Source organism: Malaclemys terrapin, chromosome 5 (genome assembly GCF_027887155.1).
Source record: "Malaclemys terrapin pileata isolate rMalTer1 chromosome 5, rMalTer1.hap1, whole genome shotgun sequence".
Classification (NCBI taxonomy): Eukaryota; Metazoa; Chordata; order Testudines; family Emydidae; genus Malaclemys; species Malaclemys terrapin.
This window is the reverse complement of record NC_071509.1, coordinates 82489444-82506461: the sequence shown is the minus strand read 5'-3', so window position 1 is coordinate 82506461 and position 17018 is coordinate 82489444. Positions and strand designations below refer to the sequence as shown.

Below are 17018 nucleotides of genomic sequence, written 5' to 3'. Positions count from 1 at the left end.
AGAGGGAGTCACTGGCATGGCCCTCCAATAGTGTGGATACCACAGGGTTCATGAAGTTTGTGAATCCCATCTCTACTAAGGTCTGGGCTCCTCCTTCCCCTAGAGAGCAAGGTTTTGGGTTTTGATTTGTCTATGGGAGACAGCTGTGACCTTTGTCACCCTGCACGTCTCTGGCATGTAAACTCCTCTAGTTGTGGTAACCGCATATCTATCCTAAATCTAACAGTATGAGAACACTCCTAAATTTCATATCTTGGATGTTTTTGTGGAATTGTTGTGAATGGAATTGCTTTAGGAAAAGAGTTGTAAAAGGCTGTATTTTTCCAGTGCTACTGCGTGGTTTTAAGATGAGAGGGGTATTTTATAAAGCAATGGAAATGTAAAGACAGGTGCACTTTTTGGAAATGCTACTGTATAATTAACAGGAGTAAACTAGTCCAGATAGATCAATTTTCAGTTACTGATGCCATAAAGATATAGGTTTTTGAGGATATGACTGTGTACAGATTACCAGCTATTCTATGAGTGATGACATAGGAGCAGAAAGGACTGTTCCGTAACTGGCGTTCTTCGAGATGTGTTGCTCAGGTGTATTCCGCAGTAGGTGTGCGTGCTCGCCACATGCACTGGTGCCGGAAGCTTTTCCCTTAGCAGTACCCATATTGGGGGAACACCACTGCGATCCCTAGAGTGGCACCTCTATACCGTGCTATAAGGGGAGCTGTGCACTCCCCCCACCCTCGGTTACTTCTTGCCGGACAACTCCGACAGAAGGGAAGGAGGGCAGGATGTGGAATACACCTGAGCAACACATCTCGAAGAATGCCAGTTACGGAACAGGTAACTTCTTCGAGTGATTGTTCATGTGTATTCCACAGGAGGTGATTCTAAGCTATCCTTGTTGGAGGTGGGTAGGAGTTCACGATAGACCGGGACAGAGTTCCACCCTGCCGAACCCAGCGTCATCTCTAGACTGGGAGACAATCGCGTAATACAAAGTGAACATGTGAACTGAGGCTCAAGTGGCCGCTCTACAAATGTCTTGGATAGGGACATGGGCTATGAAGGCAGCTGATGAGGCCCGAGCCCTCGTTGAGTGTGCCCTAATGATTGGTGGCGGGGGAACCCCTGCCAGGTCATAGCACGTGCATATACACAAGGTAATCCAGCGGGAAAGACACTGGGTGGAAATAGGTTGCCCCTTCACCCGCTCAGCCAAGGCAACAAAAAGCTGCAAGGATTTCCGAACAGTTTGGTCCGATCCAAGTAAAATGCCAGTGCTCTACGTACATTGAGTGTGTAGAGGCGGCGTTCCTCGTTGGAGGAATGGGGCTTAGGACAGAGCATGGGGAGAAAGATGCTCTGATCCATACGGAAGGTGGAGACCACCTTCGGGAGGAACGCTGGGTGTGGGCAAAACTGGACCTGATCCCTGTGGAAGACCGTATAGGGGGGTTCCGAGGTCAAGGCCCTGAGTTCCGAGACATGGCGGGCCGACATGATTGCTACAAGGAAGACCACCTTCCATGAGAGGTGAGACCAGGAACACGTGGCCAGGGGTTCAAAGGGAGGACCCGTGAGTCGTGACAAAGCCAGGTTCAGGTCCCATTGTGGCACGGGGGGTCTAGCGTATGGGAATGAACAGTCAAGGCCCTTCAGGAAGCAGGAGGATATAGAGTGGGAGAAGACCGAGTGCCCTTGCACCGGCGGGTGGAAAGCCGATATGGCCGCCAGGTGTACCCTTACCGAGGCGGGTGCCAGTCCTTGGGTCCTAAGGGACAGGAGGTAGTCCAGGATAAGCTGGAGAGGTGCGGAGGAGGGCGAGACTCCCCGCTCACTCACCCACTTGGAGAACCTGGACCACTTCGCCATGTATGTACGGCGCATGGACGGCTTCCTGCTTTCCAGGAGGATCCGCCTTACCTGCTCTGAACACCTGCCCTCCTCTTCGTCTAGCCACTGAGCAACCATGCTGTCAGGTGAAGCATGGCTAGATTGGGATGGAGGAGGCGGCCCCCATTCTGGGAGAGGAGGTCCGGGCGAAGCGGCAGCGTCCTCAGGGGGGCGACCAAGAGGCAAAGGATGGTCCCGTACCAGTATTGGCGGGCCCACGCCGGGGCTATGAGGATGACTCTCGCCTTGTCTACTTTTACCTTTTGCAGGACTTTGTCGACGAGGGGGAATGGTGGGAAAGCGTCAAGGAGCCGGCCCGACCACCACAGGAGGAACGCATCAGAGATCGCACCCCACCCCATCCCTCCCCTGGAGCAGAACCGGGGGCAACGCCGGTTCTGGCAGGTTGCAAAGAGGTCGACCTGGGGAACTCCCCACTCTTGGAAGAGCCGGTCAGAGACCTCCGAGTGGAGCAACCACTCGTACTGGGGGGAGAAGATCCTGCTGAGGCTATACAGAACTCCCATAGGCTCAGGGCTTCCTGGCAGAGGGCTAGGGAGTGAGTCCTGCCTTGCCTGTTGATGTAGTACATGGCGGCGGTGCTGTCCGTGAGGACCCTGACCAGCCTGCCGCGAAAGGCCACGCATGCTAACCGTACTGCCCTGAGCTCTTTGACATTTATGTGAAGGGACAAGTCCGGGATCGACCATGTCCCTTGGGTTTGCATGTTTCCTGCGTGGGCTCCCCAATCCAGGTCCGACACGTCAGTCATCAGGTCTACAGACGGGCTGGCATCCCGAAAGGGAACCCCTTGCAGCATATTGCTCGGGCAAGACCACCATTGAAGGGAAGCTAGTATCAGGGACGGAACCGTGAGAACCTTGTCCAGCCCGTCCCGGGCCTGAGAGAATTGGGAGGGTACCAGAGTTGGAGGGGCCTGATTCGGAGTCTGGCATGGCGGACCATGTACGTACATGCCACCATGTGGCCCAGAATTCGAAGGCATGCTCTCGCCATTGTCACTGGGAAAGCCGTGACTGAGGCGATGATATCTCTCAGGGCCTCGAACCTGTCTAGGGGGAGAAAGGCTGTTGCCCTTGAAGAGTCCAGCAGCGCCCCAATGAACTCTATGCACGGAACTAGAACTAAGTTTGATTTGGTCTCGTTCACCAGTAAGCCGAGACTGGCGCATGTCGAGAGGAGCAGCTCCACGTGGTTCTTTACCTTGGAACGCGAATCGCCCTTGAGAAGCCAATTGTCCAGGTATGGGAAGATCTGGACCCTCTGCCGCCTGAGGTAGGCCGCTACCACAGTCATACACTTTGTGAAAACCCTGGGTGCCATGGATAGTACAAACCGAATGAACCGCAAACTGGTAGTGGTCCAGCCCCACAAGAAAGTGGAGGAAGCGCCTGTGCCCCTCGAAAATATGGATGTGAAAGTACGCATCCCGGAGGTCCAGGGAAGCATAGCAGTCCTCCGGGTCCAAGGAGGGGAATAATAGAGGCCAGGGACACCATGCGGAACTTGGAGCGGGCCAGAAAACTGTTTAGGCCCCAGAGGTCCAGGATGGGCATGAGGCCCCCTTTGGCCTTCGAGATCAGGAAGTACTGGGAGTAGAACCCTTTGCCCTGGAATTCTACTGGTACTCTACTGGTATTCTACTGGAATTCTACTGGTACTGCCCCCAGGTGCAGTAAACGGTCCACCTCCTGCCCTAGGAGGTGAGCATGCTCCGGGTCCCCCGGGTCCAGCAGGGAGGGCGAGTGGTTTGGAGGGGGTGAAGTGAACTGCAACATATAGCCCTTGGAAATGGCGCTGAGGACCCACTGGTTCGATGTTATACGGGACCATGCCATGCGGAAGGCAGACAAATGGTTGCAGAACACAAACTTTAATAATCGGGGGGTCTCCCTGGCAACTGGCCCGGTGCCCCCCTGCAAATAGTCAAAACTGCCTCTTGCCCTGTCTCTTGCCGTTAGAGGGCCCAGGCTGCGGGGTGGAGTGGGACTGTCGCTGAGACCGGCGTTTTTGGTCTCTCGGTTTCTTATACGGGGGCTCGTATTTGCTCCTCGCAGGTTGAGCCGATGGTTGCGGTTTGGCCTTGTCCTTAGCTGGAGGGACATGGAGGCCCAAGATTTGCAGGGTGGTACGGGAATCCTTCATCCCATGCAGCCTGACATCCGTCTCGTCCACGAAGAGCGCTTTCCCATCAAACGGGAGGTCTTGCATAAGGGATTGGGTCTCTGTCGACAGTCCAGACAGGAGGAGCCATGGCGCATGGAAATTGCTGAAGCCATCGAGCAGGCTGCAGTGTCAGCTGCGTCCAACGCAGCTTGCAGGGCCGTTTCGCTGCTGCCGCCCCCTCTTCCACCAGAGCCTTAAAGTCCTTCCTGTCCCGGTCTGGGATGAGAGGCTCAAACTTAGGCAGAGACTCCCACAAGTTAAAGTCTTATCTGCTCAGCAAGGCCTGATGGTTGGCTACTCTGAGTTGGAAACTTGCAGAGGAATAAATTTTTCTACCAAAGGAGTCCAGTTGTCTGGCGTCCTTATTTTTGGAGGTGGGGCGGGCTGGCCTTGTTGCTCTCTGTGGTTTACCGACTCTACCACAAGGGAGTTAGGTGCTGGGTGGGAATAGAGATACTCATGGTCCTTGGCCGGCACAAAGTACTTCCTTTCAGTCTTCTTGGAGACTGGGGCCAAAAGGGAGGAGTTTGCCACACGGTGTTGGAAATGTTGGTTACAACCTGGTGCAGGGGCAGAGCCACGCAGCCCAGTGCCGAGGGGGACAACATGTTAAAGAGGGAATCGGAAGGGCCCTCCATTTCCCATTTCCTCGCCTGCAGCTGGAGGCTGGATGCCACCCGCTTTAGCAGGTCTTGGTGCGCCTTAAAGTCCTCCTGAGGGATTGATGGTGGGGGCACCATTATGGTGTCGTCTGCTGCTGGGGAAAGGGCCGGCACGGAGCCGTGAGCCTCGGCCAGTACCGGCGGGTCGAGCCCCAGATCAGAGTCTAGGCGCAGGTCCGCCGACTCATGGCCCGCCGATCTGTCTCTTAGATGGCTGGACGAAGCTGATGGGGCCTGAGACGCTCCGGTGACCAAGCGGGCCCCCGTCTGGGCAGCCATCGGTGGCCACGGTGCCCACTGACACCACTGTCACTGCCATGGGGCCCCTTGCCACTGACCCGGCTGAGGGCCCGGTGGCGGTAGTTGCCCCGGCTGCACTGCGTGGGCTGGGGATGGGCGGCTGGGTCCCGAGGCCGAGGTCACCGTTGAGCACACGGTCTCATGGGAACAGTATGAGTGGCGGTGCCTGCAATGCCACCTCCCTTGGGACCTGGACCTCACCGTTGAGCGCACGGTCTCACGGGAACAGTATGAGTGGCGGTGCCTGCAATGCCACCTCCCTCGGGACCTGGACCTCGACGTTAAGGACCGGTACCCTCCTGAAGTGCTACTTTGGTACCCATGATGGTGGCGGGAGCTCTGGTGCTCAGGTGCCGAGTCATTGTGAAGGGAATCCCGAGCGCGACGTCTAGTTGAGCAGGAACTGGAATGAGAACGACGACATCTATCCCATTGAGAACGGCTGCGGTAGTTGTGTTGTGAAGGGAAACGTTCCTGGAGCCTCTCTCGATGCCTGTGCTTGCTGGCAGGCGGCATAGAGGGTCCCCGAGACTCCCGTGCGGGTGGTGACCGGGATGGCCTGGTCAGCATCGAGGGAGGGCGCGAGCTGCTGGATGATCGGTCGCTGCACGCCGAACGGTGCGGGGAGCGGCCCTCGGAGCGGGAACTGCGACCCGCAGGAGAGGTCTGATGGGCACCCAATGTGGACTTGCCCTGAGACCGGGAAGCCGTCACCGGCTGCGCGCTTGGAACCAGCAGACTCATGATGTCTTTCACAGCCTGCATCGCCTCCGGCGTTGACAGCATTTGGACTGGTGGAGATGTGTGGGCAGACGGCGCTGGGCTGCTACACTCAACATGAATCGGAGGCCTTGAGCCGGGGGGGGTTCTGCCCAACGTTGGACCAGTTTCCCCTCTTTCCTTGTCTCAGTGCCGCTGCAAAGTTGGGCCCTTTCCCTGTTTCTTGGAGGGGAAGCGGTGCCGGCTGGTAGAGGGGGCCTCGCTACGCACCGACGATGCAGCGGTGGGTGCCAAGTCCGCCCGGTGTGCCGGAGTTGGGGCCAATGCCGATTCCATCAGGAGAGCATGGAGTCTAATGTCTCTCTCCTTCTTGGTCCGCGGCTTGAATGACCTGCAGATCTTACAACGTTTGCTGATGTGAGTCTCACCCAAGCAGGGGAGACACTCAGCGTGCAGGTCATTCCTAGGCATAGAATGGCGACAGGAGTCGCACGACTTGAAGCCTGGGGTATGGGGCATGCCCCGAGCCCACTCTAACAACTGAAGTAACAATTCCACGAACGGTACCACTAAGGTTGAGTAGAAAGGCTGCAGCAGAGCTGGAGCACAAAGTTCCGACTATCTTCACTAGTGGCAAGAAGGAACTGAGGGTGGGTGGAGCGTGCAGTTCCCCTTTTAGCGCGATAGAAAGGCACCACTCTAGGGGTGGCAGCGGCACTCCCCCAGTACTCGTACTGCTAAGGGAAAATTTTCCGGCATTGGTGCACGTGGTGAGCACGCACACCTACTGTGGAATACACCTGAGCAATCACTCGAAGAAGAACTGTGATTGGATGATCATGCACATCTGTAGATTTTAGCATTTGAGGGTGTTTTGGTTTGATTTGTTTTTTGTTTTAAAGTGAAACATTTATTTTCAAAGCTAACATTTGTGTCTTTTGAGTATACTACAATGATCCCTTAAAAGTTTTCCTCCCTTAAATAAAGGTGCACATTTCTGATTAACTCCTTTACACCAATTAATCTGTTTTTAGCTGGGAATTTCCTTAAGGATCTTAAGAACACTAAACATTACTCTGTGACTTGCATCCCTGTAGAACTTGAAAGCTGCATTGCGGACATTGATATTCATAACTATTGATCCTGGGACAGTGCCTTAATTGTTGAAAAGAACATTGGGATCTGCATGCAGATCCCAAACTGATTCCTGTGTTTTTAAGGTAGTCCTCATAGTCATTAATACAGACTATATTTCTTTATTATGTTTTAGTACTGGATTATCTTCTGAACAATATCTCAATACTAAATTCTTGATTTCTTATTTTTTAAATATTAAACCACATTTCACTGTGGAAAAAAAAGATCTAGATGTGAAATGCCATTAGCCAGGTAATACAAATGTATTATCGGAGAAGGTCAGATGCCTCTGGATTTGTTCACTGACAAAATATCTAATTTCACAGTTGGGGGGGGGGGGGAGTCTGGCTTTTTTTGAGTTTACTTTATTTGACCAAATAAGGTTTCTAATCAGAGTATAACATATTTAACCTTTTAACATTTGTAGCAGTAACATACTAAAAACAGTTAAATGTTGGGGTAGTAACCATTTTAATAATTTGCATTATTACTGAGTTCTCTCCAAGGCTGCTCTGTGTAGCCAATGGGGGAAACCTCTGTGATACTGAAGGGAAGGTGGGGCTATATAGAGGGACAGCCATCTATACAGACTGGCCTTTACTTTGACAGACTTGGTCCACATGGTTGGGAGGCCCTGACTGCTACCTTCTCTTCAGCCCTCTAACTCTCTACTGCACTAGAAGGGACAATTTCTTGACAACTCTATAGTTCAACATACAGGAGTTTTCAGTCCCTTTTGGTCCTCTCTCCAGGAGGTGGCAATCTGGATCTATATTTTTAGGAGTATACCTGGGTTCTTAGCACCTTGTAATTTTTGCATAATAGCAAATAAAGGTATTATTTCAGAGAAATAGATGCAATTAAAACAGACCTTCAGATTAATAAAAACTGTTGATTCTTATTACACAAATAATAATAAAAAACAACTGCAATATTTTCAATCCAGCTGTAAAAAATTAATTTAAAAAAGTGTCTGTTGGTGGGAGAGAGCAGATTTAACATCTGGGCCCTTATGGAGATTAGGGTGTTTTCCTTCTACAAAGGCAAATACACCTCTACCTCGATATAACGCTGTCCTCAGGAGCAAAAAAATCTTACCGCGTTATAGATGAAACCGCGTTATATCAAACTTGCTTTGATCCGCCGGAGTGCGCAGCCCCGCCCCCCCCGGAGCACTGCTTTACCACGTTATGTCCGAATTCGTGTTATACTGGGTCGTGTTATATCGAGGTAGAGGTGTATAGTGCGAAGATACTGGGGAATATAGCTCATAATAATAAGTAACCTCTGCCTTGCCATGAAGGGATTACTGCCTCCCTTTCTCCTTAAGAGTGAGAGATAATTTAGTTTTAGGATACTTTAGTTTTGGTTCTTTACTCTGAAGTGCCAAATAATATTGACAAGTATAAACTGACTGAGGCATGGATTTGAGCTCTAGTTAAGCGAAGATGACAGATCAAAAACTGCAGAACTCAGATGGAAACATCAGAGCTGTTTTCTTGCATAGCCTGTTTTCAATCAAATGGTATGTTTTATGTGTCAATTATTACAGATTTAAAATATTAAGCATGAAAGACATTGACTCCATAAATCCTGTGAAACAAAGCAGAGTATAAAAAATAATGTTATGGCATTCTAATGTGAACGCCTTACTGACAGTTTTTCAGAAATAAAGTTTTATTCTTAACACGTTTTGCAGTCTTGAACAAATAATGTGGTATAGCCAAGGGAACTGCCATATTTTTCTCATTGTTTAGATGCTCTCTTCTTATTTTATGTCTGACACAGACAGACAAGGACACATCTCTATCTCTGATTAGAACTAATGGCTCAATCTTTCTCCTGTTGAAGTCTGACTCTAGGAGAGCTTTGTCATTGATTTCACTGGTATAAGAATCAGGTCCTAAGGCATATTCCATCTCCTATGTGTAGGAGTTCTGAGAGATTTTTATGTTGCCAAACAGTATCAGGCAAACATATTGCCAAACAAAGGGTAAAAATTGAGCTAAAAACCACAAGCCTCATTGTTTGCTCAGATTATCTTTTGATAATAAATCCATGGTATGCCCACATCTTGAATACTACATGCAAATGTGGTCGCCCCATCTCAAAAAAGATATTTGGAATTGGAAAAGATTCAGAAAGATTCAGAAAAGGGCAACAAAAATGTTTAGGGGTATGGAACGACTTCCATATGAGGAGTGATTAATAAGACTGGGACTTTTCAGTTTGGAAAAGAGACCATTAAGGGGAGATATGATTGAGGTCTACAAAATCATGACTGGTATGGAGAAAGTAAATAAGGAAGTATTATTTACTCCTTCTCATAACACAAGAAAAGACAGTTACCTTTCCCGTAACTGGTGTTCTTCGAGATGTGTTGCTCATGTCCATTCCATGTGCACCAGTGCCGGATGTTTTTCCCCTAACAGTACCCATAGGGGAGAGCCCCTCGCGACCCCTGGAGTGGCGCCACCATGGTGCGGTATAAGGGCCGCTGCACGCTCCCTTCACCCTCAGTTCCTTCTTGCCAGACAACTCCAACAGGGGGGAAGGAGAGCGGGATGTGGAATGGACACTAGCAACACATCTCGAAGAACACCAGTTATGGAAAAGGTAACTGTCTTTTCTTCTTCGAGTGATTGCTCATGTGCATTCCACAGTAGGTGATTCCAAACTATATCTGTTGGAAGTGGGTAGGAGTTCACAGACACTCGGTATGGAACACTGCCCTGCCGAACCCAGCGTCCTCCCTGGTCTGGGAGACGATCGCATAATGCAAGGTGAACATGTGGACCAATGACCAAGAAGCAGCACTACAAATGTCCTGAATAGGGACGTGAGCCAGAAAGGCAGCTGACGAGGCTTGCGTCCTTCTCGAGTGCGCTCTCACAATCGGTGGCAGGGGAACTCCCGCCAGGTCATAACAAGTACAGATACATGAAATGACGCAGCTGGAGAGCCGCTGAGGGGAGATTGGCCGACCCTTCATGCATTCAGCCATGGCAATGAACAGCTGTGAAGACTTTCTGAACGGTTTTGTTCATTCCAGGTAAAAAGCCAGTGCCCGTCTCACATCTAGCATGTGGAGACGGCGCTCCTCACTAGATGCATGCGGCTTGAGACAGAGCACCGGAAAGAAAATGTCCTGGCTCATATGATAGGCAGAGATCACCTTGGGGAGGAACGAAGGGTATGGGCAGAGCTGGACCTTATCTTTATGAAATACCGTATACAGGGGTTCGGAAGTCAGGGCCCGGAGCTGCGAGACCCTCCTAGCAGACGTGATTGTCACAAGAAAGGCTACTTTCCAAGAAAGGTGGGATCAGGAGCGTGTGGTAAGCAGCTCAAATGGAGGCCCTGTCAGCCTGGCCAGAACCAAGTTCAAGTCCCACTGTGGAACCGGGGCCTAACGTAAGGAAATCCAAGTCCTTAAGGAATAGACTGGTCACGACATGAGAAAATACTGTGTGGCCCTGGATGGGTGGGTGGAAGGCCAATATGGCTGCCAGATGCATTTTGACAGACGAGGGCTCTAGGCCTTGGGCTCTGAGATGAAGGAGGTAATCCAGTATAAGCTGGAGTGGGGCAGCCACTGGTGAGATGCCATGAGCACCAGCCCACCTAGAGAACCTTGACCATTTTGCCAGTTAAGCCTGACGCGTGGAGGGCCTCCTGCTTTCCAGGAGGACTTGCTGGATGCCCTCCGAGCAGGTCCTTTCCTCTTGGCCTAACCATTGAGCAACCATGCTGTGAAGTGGAGAGCTGCAAGGTTGGGGTGGAGGAGGCAACCTTGGTCCTGAGAGAGGAGGTCTGGGCGGGTTGGTAGCGGCCATGGGGGGAGGGGGAGAGAGGGGGCAATGGAAAGGTTCATAAGAGTCCCGTACCAGTGTTGTCTGGGCCATGCTGGGGAAATAATGAGGACGCGAGCCTTGTCCGTCTTGATTTTTTCCAGGACCTTGCTGATCAGCGGAATTGGGGGAAAAGCATATAGCAGCTGAGCGAACCAGGATAGAAGGAAGGCATCGGAAATCACGCCCTTGCCCAGGCCCCTCCTGGAGCAGAACCGGGGGCACTGGCAGTTCTGCTTGGTCATGAAGAGGTCCACCTGGGGAGTGCCCTACATTCGGAAGATCATGTGAGTCGCCTCTGGGTGTAGCAACCACTCGTGCTGGGAGGAGAAGTCCTGGCTCAGGTGATCCCTTGAGAATTCTGGATGCCTGGAAAGTGGTGGGCTTCCAAGTTGATATTGTGGGTGATGCAGAAAGTCCCACAGTCGGAGGGCTTCCTGGCAGAGGGCTGAGGAATGGGCCCCGCCTTGCCTGTTGATGTAGAACATCGAGGCCGTGTTGTCCGTGAGAACTCTGACTACCCTGCCCGTAAGGCACAGGCGAAAGGTCACGCAGGCCAGACAGACCGCTCAGAGCTCTTTGACGTTTATGTGCAGACCTCGTTCCTGCTTGGACCACAGGCCTTGCGTCTGGAGGTTTCCCACATGGGCTCCCCACCCCAAGTCCAATGCATCGGACACCAGCTCTATAGCTGGGGAGCAGCTCCTGAACAGAGCATGTTCTCCGGGATGGACCACCAAAGGAGGGAGGTTAGTATGGACTTGGGCATGGTGAGGACTTTGTCCAACCTGTCTCTGGACTGGGAGAATGTCAAGGTCAACCAGAGCTGAAGGGGCCGCATCCTGAGTCTGGCATGGTGTACCACGTACATGCATGCTGCCATGCGACCCAGGAGTTGGAGGCACGCCCTGGCAGTTGTCTTGGGAAACCTCGTAATCGCCCTGATAAGATCCCTCAAGGTTTCAAACCTGTCTGGCAGGAGGGAAGCTCTGGCCAATGTAGCATTGAGAATCGCGTCAATGAACTCTATTAGTTGTACTGGTACCAATGTGGATTTGTTGTTGTTTACCAGCAGCCCCAGTGTGGTACATGTGTACGGGATGAGTGTTATGTGGTCCTGTACCTGTGATCTGGAGCTGCCTTTGATCAGCTACAGGTAGGGGAAGATCTGGACCCCCCCACCCCCACCCCAATGCCTGAGGTAGCCTGCCACCACAGACATACACTTTGTGAAGACTGTGGGTGCCATCAAGAGGCCAAACAGGAGGACGGTGAACTGGCAGTGTTCCTGTCCTACCGCGAAGCAGAGGAAATGCCTGTGGCCCTCGAATATGTGACTGTGGAAGTACACGTCCTGGAGATGGAGGGTGGCGTACCAGTCTCTGGGATCCAGGGAGGGAATGACGGAGGCCAGGGAGACCATGTCGAACTTGAGTTTTACCATGTACTGGTTTAGGCCTCACAGGTCCAGAATGGGCCTGAGGCCCCCTTTGGGCTTTGGGATAAGGAAATAGCGGGAGTAGTATCCTTTGTATCTGAACTCAGCAGGCACCACCTCCATGGCTCCCAGGTGAAGGAGCCGCCTCACCTCTTACTTGAGTAGGCTTTCAAGAGAGGGGTCCCTAAAGAGAGACGGGGAGGGAGGGTGGGTAGATGGGTTAGAGACTAATTGGAGGGTATAGCCCCAGGAGATGGTGTTGAGGACCCATCAGTCCGAGGAAAGTACAGAGACAGTTGGAGAAGGGTAGATTGGGTGAATCCCTGGTGCAGACTGGTAAGTCGCCCCTGGGCATCCCATCAAAATTGGCGCTTACCCGCCTGCTTGCCCTTAGAGGGGCCAGGCTGGGGAACAGGCCAAGACTGCCACTGTGGATGCTTCTTATAATCTCTGGATTTTTTATAAGAAGGTTCATATCGGGAGTGGGTGGCTTGGCTGGGGGCCTGCTGAAGCTTGAACTTGGTCCTGGCCAGGGCCAGGACATAGAGACCAAGAGTCTTCAAGGTCGTGCGAGAGTCCTTGAGACTGTGAAATTTCACGTCTGTTTGCTTTGCAAACAGGGCCTTTCCATCGAAGGGGAGGTCCTGCAGGGAGCTCTGTGCCTCGCTGGACAACCCGGACAAGAGGAGCCATGACGCCCTCCGCAGAGACACCGCACAGGCCATAGTTCTTGCTGCCGTGTCTGCTGTGTCCAAGGCTGCCTGAAGGGCTGCTCTGGCAGCAGCTGTGCCCTCCTCCTCAAGGCTTTATACTCCTATCACGCTCCTGGAGGGAGTCTATAAACTTTGGCATTGAACCCCACAAGTTAAAATCATATCTGCCCAGTAGGGCCTGGTGGTCTGACACCCTCAGCTGAAAGCTTGAAGAAGAATAAAGTTTTCTACCAAATAAGTCCAGCCTCCTCGAGTCCTTATTCTTAGGGGTGGGAGTGGGCTGGCCCTGACGTTCCTTGTGGTTGACCGCCTCGACCACCAGGGAGTTGGGGGCTGGGTGAGTATAGACATATTCATGCCCCTTGGTGGGCATGAAACACTTCCGCTCTGCCCTCTTAGATATGGGGGGCAAGAAAGACGGGGTCTGCCACAGGGCAGTGGAGATTTTTGCCACCCCTTCATGGAGAGGGAGGGCCACCCTGGCTGGCACTATGACTGAGAGGACATCAAAGAGGGAGTCCTAAAGCTCCTCCACCTCTTCAGCCTGTAAACTGAGGCTTGAAGCCACCATTTTCAGGAGCCCTTGGTGGTCTTTTGTGTCCTCCTGGGGAACAGGAGGAGGAGGCACCATGATGGCCTCATCAGAGGAAGATGAGGATGGAGGGGAGGCGCTCTGCATCCCCACTGGTGCCGCAGTTCCCAGCACTTGGTCCCCTTCTGAGCACAGGGCTGGGGAAGAGTGCCCTGCTTACCCTTTCCTGGGGGGGTTCAGAGAGGGAGGCCAACGGTCTGTCTGAGGCTCCGGCTACCGAGCAGGCCACCACTGTGGGCTGCGTCGGAGCCCATGGGGTCCACTGGTACCAGGGCACTGGCCAGGGAGTCTGGTGCCACTGCACTTGCTGTAGCACTGTTGGGGCAGGCTGCCCTGCCAGACTTGTCTGGTCCGCTGACTGCCGGCTCCAAGGGGAGGCTGCGCTGGTATATGAACGACTGCTATCCCAGGATGGGGATGAGTAGTGACGTCGTGAGCGGTGCCGGGCTCGAGACCTTGAGTCCGGTGTAGAGGAGCAGGAGTACTGTCTGTACCAGCTGCTCCGCGAACGGCTCTGTCGGGCAGATCCACAATGGCTAGTTGCCGGCGATCTACGCCTAGGGATGCGGGAGCAGTGCCATGACGGGGACCTTGACCAGGGCAAAGAGTGTGAGTGGCACCCGTACCATGAGGGGCTACAGTGGCTTCTCGGAGTCGGCGACCTCTGGTGCTGTCGGTCCCAGTCCTGATGGGGCATGCTCTGACCTTGAGGCCTGCGCTCCCTCGATGCGGAGCGGTGCCTCGATTCCTTGCTGCTCAGCACCCAGCCAGACAATCGGGTGGGGGTCAACAGGGACTGGTGCGGGCTGTGAGCGAGGTGGTCACTCTTCGGAGAACAGCGTCGGGAACCTTCCCTCGACCGCGAACAGTACTGCCTGGGTGGCGACTGTGGCAGTCGGAGTGCTGGCTTGCCTGTGGACCGGGGTGCTGCTGGGGTCGGTGCAGCCGATACCAGGAGAGACATTATGTCTCAAGCCGCCTGTAGGGCCTCCAGTGTGGAGGGCACCCGTATGTAGCCACTGGCATCCGGGGAGGTCAGCTCGGAGTGGACTTAAAGCCTTCCGGCACCAGTGCACATGGCGAGCACACACACCTACTGAGGAATGCACATGAACAATCACTTGAAGAACAACTAGGGGTCACCAAATGAAATTAATAGGCAACAGGTTTAAAACAAACAAAAGGAAGTATTTTTTCACACAATGCACAGTCGGTCTGTGGAACTCTTTGCCAGAGGATGTTGTGAAGGCCAAGTCTATAACAGGGTTCAAAAAATAACTAGATAAATTCATGGAGGATAGGTCCTTCAATGGCTATTAGTCAGGATGGGCAGGGATGGTGTCCCTAGCCTCTGTTTGCCAGAAGCTGGGAATGCGTGACCAGGGATGGATCATTTGATGATGCCTGTTCTATTAATTCTATCTGGGGCACCTGCCATTGACCGCTGTCGGAAGACAGGATACTGGGCTAGATGGACCTTTGGTCTGACCCAGTATGGCTGCTCTTATGTTTTTATGATGCCTGTATCAGATTGTCGTGAACTGTTCCTATAGCAGGAAAATTTTCAGTTGATCATGCAAACAGTTGCTCATAATGATAAACTCTGTACTTTATGTGCTATTGGATGATTATGGTCCTAATCTTGGGGAAGCTGCTGTTTTTAACTGAAGATTCTGTGACTTGCCAGAGGAGCAAGTAAACCCCTGTGAAGAGGCAGAGGGTGATGGGAAGGAAGCTGGCTGCTCATGCCTCCACAAATATTTTGGTATGACCTATTTGTCATATGGTACCCAGATTACTACTTACACTGAGGCCTCTACTACGGCAGTGTAAAGGGAGCTCAAAAGTGGTTGTAAACCTAGTCTGACTATCATTATTTTAATACACTTTCTATTGGGCAAAACAATTATAAATTCTTACCTGACAATATTGAATATAACACTACACCATTGTTTCCAAAATCAAGGTCCTTTGCAAACACAGTGGTGACAAGTGTACCTTCTGGCTGTCCTTCCAAAACCTGCCATCAAATAATATGTTTACAAGAGCACTTTACATATTATAAAGGATATTGATGCATCATAATTGAATTCATACACCACAAAACAGTTAATTTCAGTACTTATATACTAGGAGCACTTTCCATTCTAGAAATGGCTACAGTCAATGCAAATAAACTACATTTCAGAGATACTGCTAAATTAATACATTTCTAGCAAATCTCCAATAAAGTTCATTTGTTTGCATGTCTTTTCTTTACAGAAATCATTAATATCTCCTGTTGCTGAGGTCATAATTAAACCTGAGATGCAAATTTAAAGAAAATACCAATATATCGTCATCTCCTAATAGTCCTGAAACAGTTCAATTCCAACTGTTCATACATTCACATTGCCCATATTATACATGAAGCCAAATCCTGAATGCCTTACCCACCTTTTGCCCTATGATATTTAATACCATAATAAAAAAGCAAATAATACATTAGAAGTAATTTTCTTTAAAAAGTTGTTTATTTGATACTTACCTTAAAATGTCAGGCTGTTAATTGAATCTGAATATGCTGTTCATTAGGTCATGCTAGGGGAAACAGGCAATGTAACTTTCACATGAAATAAAAGACATGTCTTACTTAGAGAATACACTTGATTTAACAATGTTCATGTAGCATTCAGAGCACATGTATTTCATTAAACACAACACTCTGTGGTGTGTGAACTGAGCTTTGGAAAGAAGTCTCATTTACAATTCAAGCTTTTTGCCACAAGATGGTGCTCAAAACAAATCCTGTACTACTATGATTGACCAGATTAGAAAGTCACTGAAACAGGTTCTACAAACCTTGAGGGTTACTTCTTTTCCAGATGGAATCTGAGGGAAGTAAGGCTGATTATCATTGAGGTCAGCAACTAAGATATATGCAGTTGTTGTGGCATTATGCCGGGGGTCACCATGGTCAGTTACTAGTACGATCAACTGATGGTGAGTTTGTTGCTCGTGGTCTAATGCAACCCAGTTTATAATTTCACCTGTTGGACCAAAAAAAAAAAGGGGGGGGCACGGGGGAAGGCACTGTATTAGTGTATTTACTGTATTAGTGAAATCTTAATAGACTGTATAAAATTCATAGAAATATACACTGCAGAGTTTAAACTAACCACTTGTGTCATTTGATATGCCTACTACAGTATATAGAGTACTATCCCAGTTTACTAAACTTCATTCCACTGAAACACCTAGTTAATCAAAGTTTACTTATATACCCCTGAGTCAGACTACACTCTTTTTACTGCACTCTGGCTCCCACAAACTTGCACAATAAAACAACATTAGCCAACTGTGCAGGCTGGCTATTTTAAAGGAGAAATCTGGCCCTCTCTTCATTGTATTCCAGGTTGGAGAACCTAAAGTGCAGACTTTAACTGCTGACCCTATCTTCTCTGTGCTTCGGGGTTAGGAAACTCAACACAGACTCTCTCTGATGACCAGCAAACCTAATCTTCACCATACTCTCAGGCTTGAGAT

The 17018-nt window shown here is 50.8% G+C and overlaps 1 protein-coding gene across 1 annotated transcript in view; it reads right to left on the bottom strand.

Annotated features, from left to right (window-relative positions):
- DCHS2 (dachsous cadherin-related 2) overlaps positions 1–17018 on the bottom strand; it is a 220285-nt gene that overhangs the window by 57707 nt on the left and 145560 nt on the right. Inside the window, exons 6-7 of the mRNA XM_054031047.1 lie at positions 16335–16522; positions 15414–15513 (exon numbers count right to left, since the gene is read on the bottom strand). Of these exons, the coding sequence (XP_053887022.1) occupies positions 15414–15513; positions 16335–16522 (288 nt within the window). The remainder of the gene's footprint in view (positions 1–15413; positions 15514–16334; positions 16523–17018) is intronic.